Here is an 18,415-nt window from a genome sequence, read left to right as displayed (position 1 = left end):
TACTGCGCACACTATATAATGTCGCCGTTGGTTACAGCACCATATATATATATATAATCAAAATGCATTAATTTAAGTTTGTTTATTGTATATGGATGATTATCGATTAGTTTATTACAAAACAGATCCACGATTTGCATGTTTAGCTTGTGAGGTTCTAGATTATCAAGCTGTATTAATATATATATATTAATTAAGGTGCATCATGTACTCATCATAATTAAATAAATGAATAATAATGTACAAGTACATTGTGCCTAATTAATTTTGAACTATAACTAAGCTAAGTAGCTAGCTAGGACATGTTAGGTAACACGTACCATCAACAATGTCTGTAATTTTTTTTATAAATTCTTCACACCCATTATGCTGGCCCGCTTGAATTATGAAGGAAATGCTAAATAGAGAGTGTTTTTGGACTATGGGAAGTCATATATACCATTTTTTGGAGCATTAATTATGACCATTTTTATGCAAGATTCTTTGAAAGGGTTCTGGCCGGTGGCTGTTGCTTAATTAATTATTTGTCACTTAATGAACACATAATCGTGCAATAACTATCTAATTAAGGGCAGATATATAGCTCCTAAACCTTTCCAGCTTTTTTGTTGAATGGCCTCTAGATTATTTATTGTCATATCAATGGCCGTGCAGATAACCACATACACATTCAACTATTTAGAGCACTTACATTAATATAGTTTTGAATTTACTGTAAGGTAAGGTGTAAACTAATAACCCATTTGCATGCATTTTCAAGAAAGTATATATGGTGGTCCATTGAGCACCGAAGAAAGATGAGTTTGCGAGCTAGAATTGGCCGGGTGGCAAAAAAGGCCCCCAAAAAGTAGTATAGCAATTGAATAATGTCGGTTGAGATTCTTATATCGCTCGGGGGCGATGATAATATATATTTATGTTTCCAAACAGTAGGAAAGTACCATGTGAATGAAGTGTCACGTTTCTTATCGCTCATCTTCATTGTATACCTCAGAAGCTTACATCAAACACAGACTCACCCACAATGTCACGGCTTTTCGTTGTTCCCTTTGGCCTGTATTTCACATTTAAATCATGAACTGAGTCCAACAAACCCCGCATTGACGATTTCCCATTTAAATATTTTTGCTCCATCTTTATTTCATTTATTTGTTTTTTATTTTTATTTTTATTTTGTTCAAAAAAAGAGAATATTAGAGATTTTATAATTATTATTATTAATTTTTTTTTTCGTATTTGGTGAGCGTTATAACAATTTACCAAGCCAGATGTATTGGGCTATTTTGGCTAACCAGATAAGAATAGTACTCTTAAGAGATATTTTTTATTGCATTTGAAATAAAGAATAGCTATTTTATAGCGAAAAGTTTAGGCCTAGTTTGATTTGAGTAATGAGTATTCTATTAAAAAATAAAATAGTTATTATCGAAAATAAAATTATAAAAAGATAGTGGAATAGAATGGTTATTCATACTCTTTGGTTTGATAACAATTCGTATACTTAATTGGACTCCAATCAAAATTACTAAAAAAACATCCACATTATTCTTTTAAAAAAAAACTAGTGGGTGGGTGAGACCACCCCCAGCTCTTTGGTAGGTGGCCAAGCCGCCCCCAAATACTCATCGCGACTACCCCCGGCTCCATATGTGACTAGCCTACCACCCCAATGGGTGGTCGGCCAGCCACTATAAGGGGGGTTTTGGTTTTTTTTTTTTTTTTTTTTTTTCCTTTTTTTTCAACAAAAAAAAAAATGAAAGAAAATGAAAAATAATTAGTTTTTTTTGTTTTTTTTCCTGAAAAATGTAGTCTATTCCTATTGTTCTCATTTTTTAAATGAATAAGTATTCATCTTTGTAAGGGAATAGTTATTACAATAAAAATAATTATTTCAAGGAAGAAACCTTTGGAGGAGTCTATTCTGCGAACCAAATTAGACATTATTTTATAAGAATAAAAATCACACCTCCATCTCATTTTATGTTACTGGATTGTCATAATAGTGTTTATCAACTTTTAGATCAATCATAAAATAAAAATAAAAATAAAGAACTGATAAATACAACATTAGTAGACATGAGATGAGTGAGAGATATAATTTCTAGCATTAATATTCACTTCTTACCTTAACACAAATACAACACCATAAAATTCTGACTTAAGATAAATCCAATCCTTTTCATCCGTCCGATCCATTCTATCAGAGTCTTGGCATTGATTAACGACAAGGATACCCCAGCTTTTGCTTGGTGACCAAGATTCATATGCTCAGGCTGAAAATTACAAATATGGGCCTTATATATATTTGGACCATTGCTCCAAGCATTTAGGAGGTGGCTATATAATGTCAGAGGCGGATCATTTTGATTTAGCACCACATAGGGCGGAAAAAAAAAGGTGTAACAATAATAACAAAAGTGGTCAGTGAGGACATGAGTGTCTTTTCAGTGCGAGCTTATCCAAAACCAGTGGGGCGCCCAGAATATGCCATTTGGTTCCTCTTTTGGCCATGTAGTAAGTGGAGTGGGAGAGAACGGAGAGCTCCCATTGGCTGGACAGGAAGGTGGGGTTTGGGCATCATGGATTCTTACTCATGGGAGATTCTTCAACCAGATTTGTTCATTATAATTACACCCATAAATTAAGAAAAGAGTATCTGATGTAACGCCAGTCTATCATTCTTAATGGGTCACACACTCACACGTATGAATTCTCTCGTATTATAATGTATATATATATTATAAGAAAACAGAAGAAGGGATAAACCTTAGCATATGCACCACCTTTATATATCAATTTGACTGTTTACTTTGGCATATCACACTAGCCATCATATATTGTGATAGTCGACTTAAGAAAATATAATATTTAGTCAAATGTATTATAACAAAGTTAATATTATCTGTATATCTTTATATATAAAAGTTTTTTTTTTTTTTTTTTTATACATTAAATAATGATCGCCTAGATTTACTAGATTATTTTTAGTAAAATGATTTAAGTTTTATTACTTTAGTGAGAAAATTAATGAACTAATGAAACATTAAGATTAGTTCTTTTTGTACATCTACATGTACACATACATATCATGTAAATCTCTTTTTTAAATTAATCATTTAATTGGCACGACTTATATGTTGGTTATACATATTTAATAGTTGATTTGTATAAGAGACGTAAAAAGATAATTTCTCTTGAGATTACTAAGATAATTTTTTTGAAACATTTAATAAAAAATAATTATTAAGATTTTAAAAATAGACAAAATTTTTCGTAATTACTTGAACTCAATTGAGAAGAAAATTATCTCCTTTACAAATTCACCAAACAATTATGTTAAAATATTTAGAAAATAAAGTAAAATATTTGTATTATATATTAAAATCAAAAGAAGCACTTGTACGATCTTCTTAGTTCTTACCATTTAAACAACAAGCACATCCCTAAATCCAAGGGGTCATATCCCTCAATCAAGGGGTCATTAAAAAAAATAATTAAAGTGTCAAATTCGAAGCTCTTCTCGTGGGTTCAAAATTTTTGGCAGAGTAAAAAGGTAAAAGGTGAAGAGGAAGTCCCGTAAAAGTTGATACATATCTCATCTCATTAATTACATGCTAATTAGCAAGAATAATAAAATAAAAATCCGAAATTAGCAAGCGGATCAGCTTTGGGGTAATCCACCTCCTCGTGACTCAGTGGTGCGCTCTAGCCGCTAAACATTCACTCATAGTATAAAACACACACTCTTTATTCGATAATCTTTATATTTTTGTATTCAGTTTGTTTAAGCCTTTCTCCAAATCTGCGTTTTCCATATAAACCGAGCTCGTCGTTTCTTCGGTTCTCCAAAATCAACCCCCAGTTTCACGTAAACCAAACACCAAAAGATCCTCTCTGTCTCTCTCTCTCTCTCTCTCGGTCTCTCTCACTTTCTGGCATTTTTTCGTATGGTTTTGGTTCGTTTTCGATGGTGATGGAGGACGCGGAGAGCTGCGGGAGTAGGTCGCAGGACTCGTCGACGTCGCCGGTGCGGACTCCGCATCAGCGGCAGAAGCTGGAGGTGTACAATGAGGTTCTCCGGCGCCTGAGGGATTCGAACAACGAGGAGGCTATTCAGCCTGGCTTCGAAGACCAGCTTTGGGCTCACTTCAATCGCCTCCCCACTCGGTCCCTACCTTTACCCTAAACCTCTCCATATATAGATTTGTATGTGTATATACGTATGTAGGATTGTATGTATGCTTGCGTAAATGTGTGTATAACTATACGTGTACTATACTGATCGAGGTTTTGGTTGATCTTCGATAAATTCTTTTTCTCTTCTTTTATATTTTTGTGTTTTGGTGCGTGATGTCGTTTAGTGGACAAGCATATTGCATAAAGTTTGTTCAGATTGAGACGGAGTAGAATGGATTCGATTTGATATTTCTTTTACACATTGTTTTTTGGATGATTCGAGGTTTAATAGGACTATTAGTTTCTGTGACTTCGTGGATTATTGTGATTACGACTTTTATGGTTTTACTGTGAGCTTATTGGTAAAGTTTTCGTATTTACAGAAAAAGAAAGGCGTTCTTGGTTTCGTTGAATGAGTTTTTGAGCTATTTGATCAAATGCGTTGCAGGTATGCGCTGGATGTGAATGTGCAGAGGCCAGACGATGTTCTTATGCACAAGAGATTGCTGCATTCGGCTCACGATCCCGATAGACGTCCTGCGATTGAAGTCCGCCTCGTGCAGGTTAATTGATTTTCTTACTCGTACATTGTAGACTCGTTGCATTCTTGATGCTCATACGCTAGCTAGCCAGCAGGATAATACTTTCTTACTCAATTATTGTTCGAGTACTCGGTACTTGTTCCTGTAGTTTTATAATTAATGCAGACTATATGTGCTTGGCCTTGTGGATCGAAAGAGTATTTTTCCTCACAATTTGAAACCTCTTTTCATGTGTGGTGAATGGTTATTGTCATGAGTAATGAAGTGTATTCCCTTCTCGATTACCTTCCAAACTTTGGTTTAATCGGGCCCCGCATGCTCTTTAAGACCTTATGGACCATTTTTATGTCATACTCGATCATATACAAAGAAGGATATAGATGTTTGAGAGCCCTATCCTGGACACCTCATTCCATGAACCTTGACCGTGTGCCAAATATCAGTCTGGTTAGCAGATTAATTTATGTGCTGAAATGTCAGCTGGGTCGATACACCCATAATATACTACATAGGTCTCTTCTGGGTGCCGGTTATGAACTATGAAAGATTCACACGTTTGACCTGGTTTGACTTGGGTTAATTTTGATGAAATGGAATCGGCCTGCTTTGTTCATAACTGGTTTCTTCTGTATTTCACAGATTTTTTGCTTTCCTGCTATACTAGTCATTCGAACTGATCTCGACTTGACTTCTGCCTTGTGGAACAATGGCGAGATGTGCAAATATAATATAGAATTATACTTTTTTTCACTTTGTAAGACAATTAATGAACCATGAAAAGGCCATTTAGACTCATTTGAATCACTGATGCTTAGTTATCATGAAACTGTAATTCCTCGTTACACCTTAAATGCTAATAAGATGAGATGGTATTTATTGTAGTCATTGCAATCTGTATTGCGATCTTCCTAACCTGGTTGTACAGTGAATCTTATTTGACATCAGGAAGCAGATTAAATCTCATTTTGTTTTTGCTCCCTTTCTGCGCTCTTCTACTTTTTTATATGTATATTTTTTTTTATAATGGTTTTAAGGAAAGAAACTTTTCTGTTTTTTATAATTTGTTCTCTCTTTTCTTGTTTCTTTTCTTTTATTTTTTGGGAACCTTTTTGTTTAATGAATGTATTCCGGCAATCATACTTTTCTGCAGGTTCATTCAACTTATGATTGGCATTCGGTTGATTCCATGCATTCAGATTTTCCTCGTGAAGAAGCTGCCCAAAGTTCTATAAACTGCTCAAGCAGACAGAGGTTTATTTATTTATTTTATTTGTCTTTTTCTATTATTTCCTAAAATATTTAGTTAATTTTTTTAAAAAAAGTTCCCGTAAGTTTCACATTGATAGTCCACAAATGAAAGTTATTTTCTGTTCGTTTGCTTCTTTTGATTGTTCGCTTTACTGCTTGATGCTTGCAATTAACATTCTGACATTTCTAGCTGGCTTTTCAATTGTCAGCATACATCCACCACCTGCCTTTGGTTCATCTCCTAATCTTGAAGCCCTTGCGCTTGAAGCAAATAACTCTCATGATCAAGATGATGAACAGTCTGTACATGCCAGTGCACAGTTTTCTCGGTAAATGCTTACATCTCAATTCATTCAAAGGGCTAGAACTGGCAAAATTTTACAGAACGTCTTTTGTTTCGATGTTGGACTTTGATTGATCAAAATCCATTCTATATGCTAAATGCATTTTTTTTTTTGATAAGTAAATAGATTTATTGAAAGCGTAAGGCGCCCCTTAGTACATTGGAAGTATACAAAAGGAAACACCTAACTAGAAAAAGAAAAACGAACAAGAAAATCAGAATAGCTAATCGACGTAGGTGACACAGGCCACCGTCCACAGATACATCGTATGAAAAAATGAAGCTAAAATATCCTCCATAGAATTCTCCTGATCTTTGAAACACCTAAGATTTATTTATTTCCAAACACACCAGAAAATGCAGATAGGCAACATCTTCCAAACCGCAGCACTCCTTGGTCTTCAAGACTTTCACCAACAAGCAAATAAATCGATAACTCTTTTAGGCATAACCCAAGGCATACCAAACCGAGTAAAAACGTGAATCCACAGAGTGGAAGCCACATCACAGTGAAGAAGAAGGTGATCCACAGTTTCTCCATCTCTCTTACACAAGCAACATCTATCCACCATGATGATATTCTTCTTCCTGAGATTATCCACCGTAAGTATCTTGCCTAGGGCTGTCGACCACGAAAAGAAAGCCGCCCTCGAGGGAGCCTGAGTCCGCCACACACTCTTCCAAGGAAAGGAACTACCTTCAGAGCCATCCAAGGAGTTGAAGTATGTCTTGACCTTGAACACACATTTCTTGGAAGGGACCCACCAAAGCCTATCTGCACGATCTCTATTCATTGTGACTGAATGTAGCACCTGAAAAAAGGAGGTAAAAACACCCACTTCCCAATCATGCGCCTCTCTAATAAAGCTCATGTTCCACTGAATAGAACTGCCCAAAATCTCCATATTATCCGCTACGGAGGCATCCTACACCCGAGCAATACCAAAAAGAACAGGAAAAGCTTCCTTCAAAACCATATCCCCGCACCACAGATCATGCCAAAATTTTGTTCTAACCCCATCCCCCACCTCAAATCTTATAAAACTAGAGAAAGTCTCCCACCCTTTCCTAATATTCTTCCACAAACCCACCCCAAAGGCACCAACAGGCTCGCGTGAGCACCACCCACCCCACAAACTGCCATACTTGGAATCCACCGCAACTCTCCACCAAGCCTCTCTCTCTATACCAAACCGCTACAACCATTTGCCTAACAAAGCGCGGTTGAACTTCAGCAAATTCCGAAATCCCAGCCCCCCTTCTGAAATTGGGGTACAAGCCTTCGACCAACTCACCAGGTGATATTTAAATTCTTCACCCATCCCATCCCATAGAAAATCCCGTTTTAACTTCTCAATGCAAGAAGCAACACTCATTGGGATAGGGAACAGAGACAAAAAAAAATAAGTAGGCACATTGGCAAGGGTACTCTTAATAAGGGTGACCCTACCAACCTTGGATAGGTATAACCTTTTCCAACTAGCCAGTCGATGCTCAATCTTCTCGATAACCCCGTCCCAAATAAGAGTGGACTTATAGGAAGCCCCCAAAGGAAGGCCAAGATACTTCGCCGGCAAAGAAGCAATCCCACACCCTAGAATGTCTGCTAACCTTGACACTTGATCAACATTCCCCACTGGAATTAAGTTTGACTTAGCCAAGTTAACCTTCAAACTTGAAGCAGCTTCAAATAGAAGGAAGAGCCCCCGCAAATGACGCAACTAAGAAGAATGAGCACTACAAAAAATCAGAGTATCATCGGCAAACAGAAGATGCGAAAAAGCGGCATTACCAACTTTGAAACCTTCCAACAAACCCACACTAACCGCAGCAGAAATCATACGGCTTAAAGCCTCCATCACAAAAACGAACAAAAGGGGTGAAAGAGGATCCCCTTGTCTTAAGCCTCGGGAGCTACTGAAGAACCCATAAGGAGAGCCGTTAACTAACACCGAAAACTGCACAAAAGAAATGCAATGAGCAATCCAGGAACACCATTTATCCCCAAAACCACACTGTCTCAGCATATACAATAGAAAATCCCAATTTACATGATCATATGCTTTCTCCAAATCCATTTTACACATAACACCTGGGACTCCCGATCTTATTCTACTATCAAGGCATTCATTAGCAATAAGGATCGGATCGAGGATTTGCCTCCCTTTGATGAAGGCACTCTGAGATTTGGAAATGACTTTCTCCAACACCGACTTAAATCTGTTAGCTAGAACTTTAGCAATAATCTTGTAAATGCTTCCCACAAGACTAATAGGCCGAAAATCTTTTAAGGAAATGGCATCAGGAGCCTTAGGAATAAGCGAAATGAACGAAGCAAATGCATTTTAATTAATATTTTATATCAATTTTAGTTACCCTTTCTTTTCTATAGGCTTTGAGATTCGCTAGTTTGTCCTTGCTAAAATTGATCTAAGCCATATATGTCCATCGTCAGTTCTACTAAGGCTTAGCTCTCTCTCTCTCTCTCAATTAAGTGCTTTTAGTATATGAGGATATAAAGAACTTTACATATTTATTTAGCTTTGATTCCACGAATACAGTTTTTGACATGCTTTGATGTATGATCACCATCATCCAAAAGGTATATTGCCAAAATATGGTCATGCTTGATGCTTCAACTGAATTTAAACATTAGTACCAATATCATATATTAGTAGATGATTTTTTATTCATTTAGTGAAGTGAACTGGCTATACTTTTCATAATGGGGAGATGGTAGTTTGGGAGGAGGAGGAAGATGATTTTTGGGATGGTTCGCCCTTGGATTGGGCTTTGGAAGGGGCTTTTGGGGAGGAGGCCTTGGCAATTAGGGATGCCATGGAAGAAGAGTTTTAGCGGGAGAAAATGATTGCGCGTCAAAAGTCTAAAGGAATAAGGGAGCTTTTAAACCTACATAGCTCCATTAATTATGGTGATGCGGAAGTTCACTCTAGGAGGAGAAAAGGAAAGGCACACTTGTTGTAGGCTTGTGCGCTGTGGTGGGTGGTGGGTTGTATTGTTCTTAGTTGGGTTTCTTGGTGTGGGTGGTGGGTTGTGTTTGTTCTTTGGTGGGTGATGGGTTGTGTTGTTCTTATTGGTTTTTTTGGGCTTTTGTGGGTTAGCTTTGGTCTTTCCTATGTATACTGCCTGTGTACTTAGGGGCGCCTTACGCTTTCATTAATAAAGTCTTCTTACTTATAAAAAAAAACTGGCTATACTTTCAAAGAGAGATTGTGATATAGTATATTTTTGTGATTGACAATGCTGTAGGCCCCTGCATGAAATCACCTTCTCATCAAATGACAAGCCCAAACTCCTTAGTCAGGTATTTAATAGGTTTTCATATTTAAGCACATCAATTTCTTTGTATGATGTTCATTGATTTGCAGACTGTGTGTGTGCTTTGTCTGTGTGTCTTCACATGCTTATGTGCACATGTGCATACATATGCATACGTGCTGGACTGATGGCAGTAAACATACTTTGAGCTTGTAAGTAGGAGTAAAAATGCGGTGGATAATAACCGCCCACATCCACTATCCGCACATGCGGATGCGATTAGCAAAAATCAATATCTGCATATGCGAATGCGGATAGCTGTATTAGGGAATATTAACTGCATCCACAATCTCTTTATATATAATATTTTTTTATATATTTAAATTCAATAAAACAACGCCGTTTTGGATTTGGTTAGTGTAGGAACTTTAGGTTATGTTAAGTTTTTTCACTATCATCTAAAAGTCATAACTCATTGCATTTACTTTTCTTTTCTTTTTTCGGTAATCCAAATCCCAATTACTCTATGAGACAATGACCATCTATGACTAATAATCGTGAATTATGTAACAAGTGAAATTTTAATTTATTTAAGCTTGCATATAGTAATAACCGTATTATTTAATCTTGTCTATATATTTAGATAGTAATCCAAAATGTGTATTACTTCATATGCGGATAGCAGATATAACCGCGTGGATGCGGATATTAATAATATATGCGGATGCGGATATCTACAAGTGATAACCGCATTTTGCTGATGTGGATGTGGATATTGCTAATAACCGCATCCACATCCGCATCCACATTTTCACCCCTACTTGTAAGTATGGGCTCTTACAGAATTCCTGATATGAACTTACCCATGAAGCACTCAACTCAATTCAACCAGCTGAATTTCAAATTTTTTGAACATTAAATACAGTATGAAATTATGTCTCTGGTTATATGGTAGCATTCGCATTCTCATTCTGCATAGTCACTGTTGTGCAAAATTTGCAGTTGACTTCCTTGCTTGCTGAGATGGGACTAAATATCCAAGAGGCACATGCTTTTTCAACAATAGATGGTTACTCCTTAGATGTCTTTGTCGTTGATGGTTGGCCTTATGAGGTAATTTATACGATTTAATTACCCAACTGGAAAGAATAGTCCTTCTATATGAAAATGAATCCAACATCTATTATATGGCATTAAGACAAGGCCATCTGGTCTGCCACTACAATATAGCTTTTCTTCACCATAGTTTCGTTCTTCTTTTTCTTTTTTCACATTCCACATTTTTTTTGAAGTATTCTTTTGAAAAGGTAAATGTACTTTTGGACCGATGGAATTCTATGAAAATTTTGATTAGTTTTCAGTTTTCTGAATTGTATTACAAAAGCAATTCTTTTCATGTTCACAAGCATTGCTTGATGGATTTTGGGTTGATACAGGACACAGATCAGCTTCAAACTGCATTGGAAAGAGAAGTTTTAAAAATTGAGGTAATATCTTGCTACTCATTTCTGCTTTCAAGTAGGATAGCTGGCACTAAGCACGATCTTTTACCATGTCAACTGAACAATCCAATTTTCCATCCTATTCCTTATTCTACTTTCCCTCCTCAATTATATGTGAGCAATGCATCCATAACTTAGTTTGGAATTTGGGGTTGCTATTCAGAGGCAGGCTTGGTCGAATCCTCGATCATCACCTACTGTAGGTGAGCTTGATCAAACAGTGGTCAAGTGTGAACCTGATCATTTGACAATACCTAATGATGGGATTGACGTATGGGAAATTGATCCTAAGCATTTGAAGTTTGGAAACAAAATTGCATCGGGGTCGTATGGCGATCTGTAAGTTTATACTATTTATACATACCTTCCCCTTCTTCTTTTTGGTCAGGCATCTACTGATTGCTGTTAGTGTTAAATTAACTAACTTGTTTAATTGAATCAGGTACAAAGGTACATATTGTAGCCAGGAAGTGGCTATTAAAGTTCTCAAGCCTGAGCGTGTAAATTCAGATATGCAGACAGAGTTTGTACAGGAAGTCTTTATTATGAGGTTTGTTTGAATCATACTATTTGCAGTATTTGGCCCTTTGATATCTGTTCTTCATCTTGTGTTTGAGGATGTTGTGCAAGTCCTAAACTAAACTTCATGTTCCTATTGTGGGTGTTGTATGTTGTTTATGAAGACTTAATTCTGCCTTACTCGAATCTGATTCTTTTTCATAGTGCTAGGAAATCCATACACTTGTTCTTCTTAAAATTTCTGTAAGTTAGATGATGTTACTTTCTCAGTTGTGCTCATTTGAATCATGAGAATTTAAAGAGTGACTTGTTGAAGAACCTGCTGCCTATGTGTGAGTGTTAAGCAAATTGAGATCTAAGGCAACTGTCAAGTGGTAAAGAGTTTTGAAGAAGAAAGACTTCAAAACATCTATCATTTATTTCCCTCTAAAGACACCACAAAAGGCAGGGTAGAACCATCTTTCACACAACTGCACACAAAGGACTACTTCCCTTCTCCAACTAGCGAAAAGGTCTTCTACTCTTCTAGGTATAACCAAAGCTAATCAAAGACGACTGAAGATAGCACTCCACAATGCACTGGTGATCTCGCAATGGAGAAAAAGATAATCTAGTCTCCCCACTCTTTTTGCACATACAACACCAGTTAACCATAATGGCGCGCAGTATTCTTAGGTTATCCATGGTGAAGATCTTCCCTAGGGTAGCTGTCCAAGCAAAATACGACACTCTGAAGGAAACATTGGGTCGCCAAAAACTCTTCCAAGGGTAAGAGGCACTCTCATGAGGTTCAAGGATGTTATAGAAATATCTAACATCAAACAACCCTTTCTTGAAAGGGACCTAACGTAGCTTGTCTTCACCTCCCTACCTCAATTTGAGAGAATACAAATTAAAAAACGAAGTAAAGACAGCTCATCTTATATTTCTACCATGGATATAGAATTATCAAGTTGAGAGGTAGCTGGGTTTGAGTTCAACGTCAGCACTAAGTATGTTTGTGCACTTACACTTGTACAACCTATTGGGTTCCTTTTGTTTTGGAAAAACTATAGGAAATCCCTTGATATTTTCATTGGCCACCCTTTAATACTCAACTTGGCCTCACATATCTGGAACTATAACAACCTAGGGAAGGTGCTAGTCACATTTGTGGTATCATTCCAAAATGACTAGTTAATTTGGAGCTTCCTTATAATCACTTCAAAAGTGGAGCCTCACCTAGTAAGGAACCAATGTGGAACTAGCACCCATGAGTACCTTTATAATCCACACACTCTATGTAGGCTATTCATCTTCCAGATGTAGAACTGGGGTTTTACAATCTCTTTCTCTTAAATCCCTGGCGTCCTCATTAGGACCACGTCATGTAGTGCTCCAGTACCACATGACATTACTAGGTTGCTGTGATATCATTTGTAGCGACCCAAAAAAAGAGCTACCATATATGACCTATCACTCCAAGAAAACGAGTCAATTTGAAGCTTCCCTAGAATCACTTATAAAGCACAATTTCACCTAGTAAGGAACCAACGTGGAACTAGCATCCATGAGTGCTTTTATAATCTACCTACTTTATGTGGGCTATTCATCTTCCCAATGTGAGACTGGAGTGTTACATAGATAGATGACGTAATGACAACAATATCTACCTCTCCACAATCAACTCTCTATTGATTCTTTGATGAACTCCGTTTATTTCATGATCTTAAACTTACGTTTATTTCTTGTTTGATTCCCTCAAGTTATAGCACTCAGCCATATATAAGTAACTGCGATTTGATCCTTATGTCCTACCCTTTCTTAACAATCTCACATTCAGTTCAGCTGAAGTTGTTGACTAGGTTAGAAATGATATCGTGCCATACCACAATGAAGAAAAAATGAGAGCAACCATCTGATGGTTCTTCATTGTAGATCATCTGCCCAAAATGATTGCAATGTATTTGATTTTAGCATTTGAGATGAATTAGTTTGATAGTCTAGCAGACTCTTTTTTATGATTTTTGCGTAAATTAAGCTTAAATCCAACTGAATCCAATATTTGAAATTGGGAATCCCTTTAAGCTCTCCTTTTATGCTACATCAAACCTTCCTTACATCAGTCTCTGAAATGCCATTTACACCACCATGCTCGTGACCTTTATGCCCCGACCTTCTCCATCACTCTAACCTCCACTTCCCCTACTGTAATTGATAGATTAACCATCCTACCATTCAAAATTATAATTGAGTGTCCCAGCAACAGTCCACATTTAACCAATCCCTGAACCCACCACATACATATCATTTTGACCGCAGTTGACCCATGTAAACCCACTAGTAAATATCACCCATAAGCAAAATTGTTATTTAGACACACCTCAAAATCCAGAAGATGAAATTCTAGGCTTTGATTTTGATCGTTGGTGAGAAGACATGAAGTGATGAAGGGTATATGGTTTATGATGGTCATTCGCAACTTTATGGTCATGACATTTGCCGAAGAAAATCCAAGTGGAAATTGGTTCGATTTCAGACACATAAATGAAGGGGATTTCTATATTTGTTCTACAGTAATTTCTCTTTGGAATGCTTGGTTCCTAACATACTTTAACAAGCTTCTTTTGAATATTGCAGGAAAGTTCGACATAAGAATGTTGTACAATTCATAGGTGCATGTACCAAGCCTCCAAGCTTGTGTATTGTAACAGGTGAATTCCAACACGTTTGCAAATTTTATTTGATTTTAATGGCATCTTGTTACTTTTAAGATTTTTGGTTATTTTTATTTGATATCTTCATTTCAACGATTTGTTTTCTGCTTCAAACTTTCAGAATTTATGTCTGGTGGAAGTGTCTATGACTATTTACATAAACAGAGGGGTGTTTTCAAGCTTCCATCCTTGCTCAAAGTAGCAATTGATGTTTCCAAGGGAATGAACTACTTGCACCAAAATAATATAATCCACAGAGATTTGAAGGCTGCTAATCTTTTGATGGATGAAAACGAGGTAAGAGGCTTCTCAAACCTGTATTTTATCCATGTCAATTTCAACATGTTATCATAATTGCTTTCCTTGTCTTATGTCTGTGCTAAGTTTTTTTTTTAATCCATGATATATGGTGGCAAGTGCAGCTATCCTCATATTTTCTTTATGTGTCTTGGGAAGGATCTCAGTTAGTTGTATATTTCAAATGTTTTAGAGCATCACATATTTTCTGGTCAAATCCATAGTCTTTTTCCTCATAGGATGGTCTGTTGGATTTTTATAGATTCCAGCATGTACGAGGCATGACTGGTGGTTACATAGTTCAGTCCACCCTGTAGATGATAAAAAAAATATTACCACAACTTTTTTCTTTAAGATATTTCTTGTGCTTAAGTGCATTATGGGTAGATTGAACCTATCTCATATCACTAAAAAAGTTACTCGACCTTCTTGTTTTCTATCTTCATTTTCTTCACTTCTAAACCCAGAACTAAATTATCAATAGCCAGGTATTGACAGTGCTCTGTCTCCGATTGTATTTAGCACTTCTGATGTCTCTTGCAGACCTAAATGTACCGAATCCATTTCTAATAGCTTCTCCATTTAAAAGTTTTCTTAGTTCTCATGTTTTCTCACTGGGCTTACATTACTGAGGCATCTGAATTAATTTTGATGAAGATTTCATATATGCCATGACTAACTATAATTCTGCATGATTGCAAAATTTATTTATTTGTTTTATCATATGTTTTGCCTTTCAGGTTGTTAAGGTTGCTGATTTTGGGGTTGCTAGAGTAAAAGCTCAATCTGGAGTTATGACTGCAGAAACTGGGACATATCGGTGGATGGCTCCTGAGGTGTATATTTTTTACATGAAATCTTGGAGCCTTGAATTATAAAAAGTTTTTGAATCTGTTCCAATGCATACTTACATCTTTCTTTCCAACACCTACATATGTTATAAATTGTATTTGGAATTTTGTGATAATGCCTCATGTTGTTACTACAATCTGCAAGAGCTTATTATAAGTTTTGATAACCGTGGAATTAATATGGCCTTTTAGTTATTTAATATTTACTTATGGCTATTTTAATCGGGTATCAAATTATTAAAAGTTTTCATTTCATTAGAGTATGACAGTAGAATAGTAATTGGTTGTATTGACCATCACATAGAAAATGAATTTATTTGATGCAGTGGTTTGACGGTGTGTTGCAGTTGTTAGGCCATTTGGTCATGTTGGATGTTTGCTCACTTGAAACTGTGTAACACGCAGAACATTATTTTGGACTTCTTTGCCTACCATGATACTGATTTTCAAGGCACTCAATTTCTTTGACTTGATAAATATTGGTTATAAATTAGAAAATAAATTAGTTATTTTCTATCTTCTATTATTGTCATTTTCTTACCACAGTTCTTTTACATTGAAGGTTATAGAACATAAGCCATATGATCACAAGGCTGACGTTTTCAGTTTCGGAGTTGTGTTATGGGAGTTACTAACTGGAAAGGTATTGCTTGGTGGTGGCATTATCTTAGAAAAAAGCATTTGTGCGACTTGTATTTTCCCCCTTCAATTGAATTATCTCGTTTTTTGTTCTTTCCAGCTCCCATATGAATACTTAACCCCATTGCAAGCAGCTGTTGGAGTCGTTCAAAAGGTACAATATTTTTTCAACAACATTGTTGAATAAGTTTAGTGAACCATATAACGTTGCCTATATCTCATCCGGACTATTTTCAAAATATAAACATCAAAGTTCAAGGGTCAAGACCGGTTACGGAACCGGCTTGGTGCCTTACTCTAACTGAAAAGGCTGTCTATGTTGATTGAATGGATATATGAGGTATGTGAACATAAATTCGTCATATACTTCTGTTCCAGGGTCTACGGCCTACTATCCCAAAGCATACTCATCCAAAGCTTGTTGAGCTGCTAGAGAAATGCTGGCAGCAAGATCCAGCATTAAGACCAGACTTCACCGAAATTATAGAGATACTGCAGCAAACGGCGAAGGAGGTAAATTCTCGTTATGCATGCGCATGACAATGGTTTCTAGTGCATGATTCCATAATTAAGAAATTACTATAAGCACCTTTTGATGACTTTTTGCTTCTTTCCTAATATTATTTCTCTTATTTACTGAATTTTTGGAGAAAATCTCTTTCAAATCATGTATATGGACAGGTTTCAGTCTGTCTTCCCTCCTTCCCTTTCTTTTTACTCACTCCCAAATTTGCCTCAAATTCAACTAATATCCAAATTATGTGCGGTTCTAGCCCCCCCACCCAGTCAAGTTTGGTCTGCATTAAACTCATTATATATAAGATTAAATATTGTATGTACGTGGAACAGGTTGGGGACGAAGGAGAGGAACGGCGCAAGGAGAGGTCAACTGGAGGGTTCCTGTCTGTTCTTAGACGGGGCCATCACTAGTGAAGAGAGATAATAATGTCGCTTAACATGGACGTAGAATTTACTGTGCAGACCACCTTTCACTTTTTACATCAGTATGTACAGTATGTTGTCTACGTGATCAGGTTTTTCTTTTTTCTTTTTCTTTTTATACCTTCTGATATATATTACTTGCATCCATTCTTTTAACCAGCCATTCCCTTACTTTGTGTTGTTACAAGACTAATTAATCTGTAAGAATGGATGATGGTTTGGTTGAGAGTTGTAACTTATTACAGATCTTCTGCGGCTTTATTAACAAGCAATTACTGATGTGAATTTTGCTTTCACCAATTCCTGATTTTCACGAGTAAGCGTATAAATATTCATATGGGAGATACAGGTATTTTGAGCATAAAATTCATTGAAGAAAACCGGACGTGTACCCTGGCGCATGTACATTATACACCCCCTAGTGACACTTGTAGGTTCCCACTAGATGTGCTTATTAAGCTGCCTGTAGACAATGGCACAAAGAAAATATCTCTGCTGTCCATATGGATTTACGGACATTATAGAGGAAGCTGAGCCAGGTTGATTGTTGGCCAGCTTCTTCAAGAGACAGCACAACAGACTTGTCATCTGTTGCTGTAGTGCTTCCTATTATGGAGGCCCAGTTGGTAAAGCCCTAACTAGAAGCCTGGAAGCGATTAGGAGCCATGTTTGCATGTTGGGTTCAAATTGTGTCAAAATGTGGATATAAGATTATATAGGTCAACTTTAACTCAACCCATTTAATTAAACAGATTAAACCTCTCAATTATAATTCTCTAATTTTATATTGAGTTTGTATTAGGCTCGCAGGTCATGATAAAAATTGTTCATCACTATGTTTCGTGTCAGATTCAGGTTAGGTATAAGATTATATAGGTTAATTCTAATTCGATCTATTTACTTAAACGAGTCAAATTTGTTAACCTTAACCTTTGAATTTTGTATCGGGTCTATAGAGCCTATCAAAAATTTTCAAAAACGATACTGGTCTCTGTGTTAGATCAGTAACTAGCAGCTATTGACTTCGGATCAAAATCTAAGTACGTGGCCAAATTTTTTTAGCAGTATTCAATGAGTGATAAAAGAGTTTACACTATTTAGATTTATTCGGTTCCGTCCTTATTTGGACCAATAAAATCCCTAAAATTAGGTAAGAGGGGGTTTAACAACCACCTACTCCAAAGAAAAAATCCTATTTTCTAAGAGCATTCATAGAAATTTCTTTTTCTTTTCCTTTTTCTTAAATTTATGAAACAAAACTACTTTTTATTATTTATCCAAATACACTCAATAGCATCATTGTATTTCCTTATATCAATTAATTATTCTTTTTTTACAAATATCATACCTACCCTCATTTTTTTTCACAAATTTCAACATA

At 36.3% G+C, this 18,415-nt stretch overlaps 1 protein-coding gene across 2 annotated transcripts; it reads left to right on the top strand.

Annotated features, from left to right (window-relative positions):
• The first annotated feature begins 3,711 nt into the window (after positions 1 to 3,711).
• Positions 3,712 to 17,278, top strand: LOC133881639 (serine/threonine-protein kinase STY46). Of its 2 annotated transcripts, XM_062320614.1 has the most exons (16): positions 3,726 to 4,167; positions 4,625 to 4,739; positions 5,869 to 5,969; positions 6,176 to 6,295; positions 9,580 to 9,634; positions 10,591 to 10,701; positions 11,025 to 11,075; positions 11,254 to 11,429; positions 11,533 to 11,640; positions 14,229 to 14,302; positions 14,427 to 14,602; positions 15,343 to 15,438; positions 16,016 to 16,096; positions 16,193 to 16,246; positions 16,471 to 16,605; positions 16,942 to 17,278. In XM_062320614.1, the coding sequence occupies exons 1-16, from the start codon at positions 3,968 to 3,970 to the stop codon at positions 17,020 to 17,022; spliced, it is 1,734 nt and encodes a 577-aa protein (XP_062176598.1). In that variant the 5' UTR covers positions 3,726 to 3,967; the 3' UTR covers positions 17,023 to 17,278. The 2 variants fall into 2 exon arrangements, with proteins under 2 accessions (XP_062176599.1, XP_062176598.1); XM_062320615.1 differs by lacking the exons at positions 16,016 to 16,096; positions 16,193 to 16,246; positions 16,471 to 16,605; positions 16,942 to 17,278 and adding an exon at positions 15,801 to 15,900 and having other exon boundaries at positions 3,712 to 4,167.
• The last annotated feature ends 1,137 nt before the right edge of the window (positions 17,279 to 18,415 follow it).

Source organism: Alnus glutinosa, chromosome 11, assembly GCF_958979055.1.
Source record: "Alnus glutinosa chromosome 11, dhAlnGlut1.1, whole genome shotgun sequence".
Lineage (NCBI taxonomy): Eukaryota > Viridiplantae > Streptophyta > Magnoliopsida > Fagales > Betulaceae > Alnus > Alnus glutinosa.
The sequence above is the reverse complement of the archived record's forward strand: the minus strand, read 5'-3'. Positions and strand labels throughout refer to the sequence as shown.

What these genes read in the sequence shown, in the direction of transcription:
- LOC133881639 (XM_062320614.1), top strand. Translation starts at nt 3,968, where the DNA reads ATGGTGATGGAGGACGCGGAGAGCTGCGGGAGTAGGTCGCAGGACTCG. An exon ending in TTGATGGTTGGCCTTATGAG is followed by an intron (nt 10,702 to 11,024) that starts GTAATTTATACG and finishes GGGTTGATACAG; the next exon opens with GACACAGATCAGCTTCAAAC. An exon ending in AAGCTTGTGTATTGTAACAG is followed by an intron (nt 14,303 to 14,426) that starts GTGAATTCCAAC and finishes TCAAACTTTCAG; the next exon opens with AATTTATGTCTGGTGGAAGT.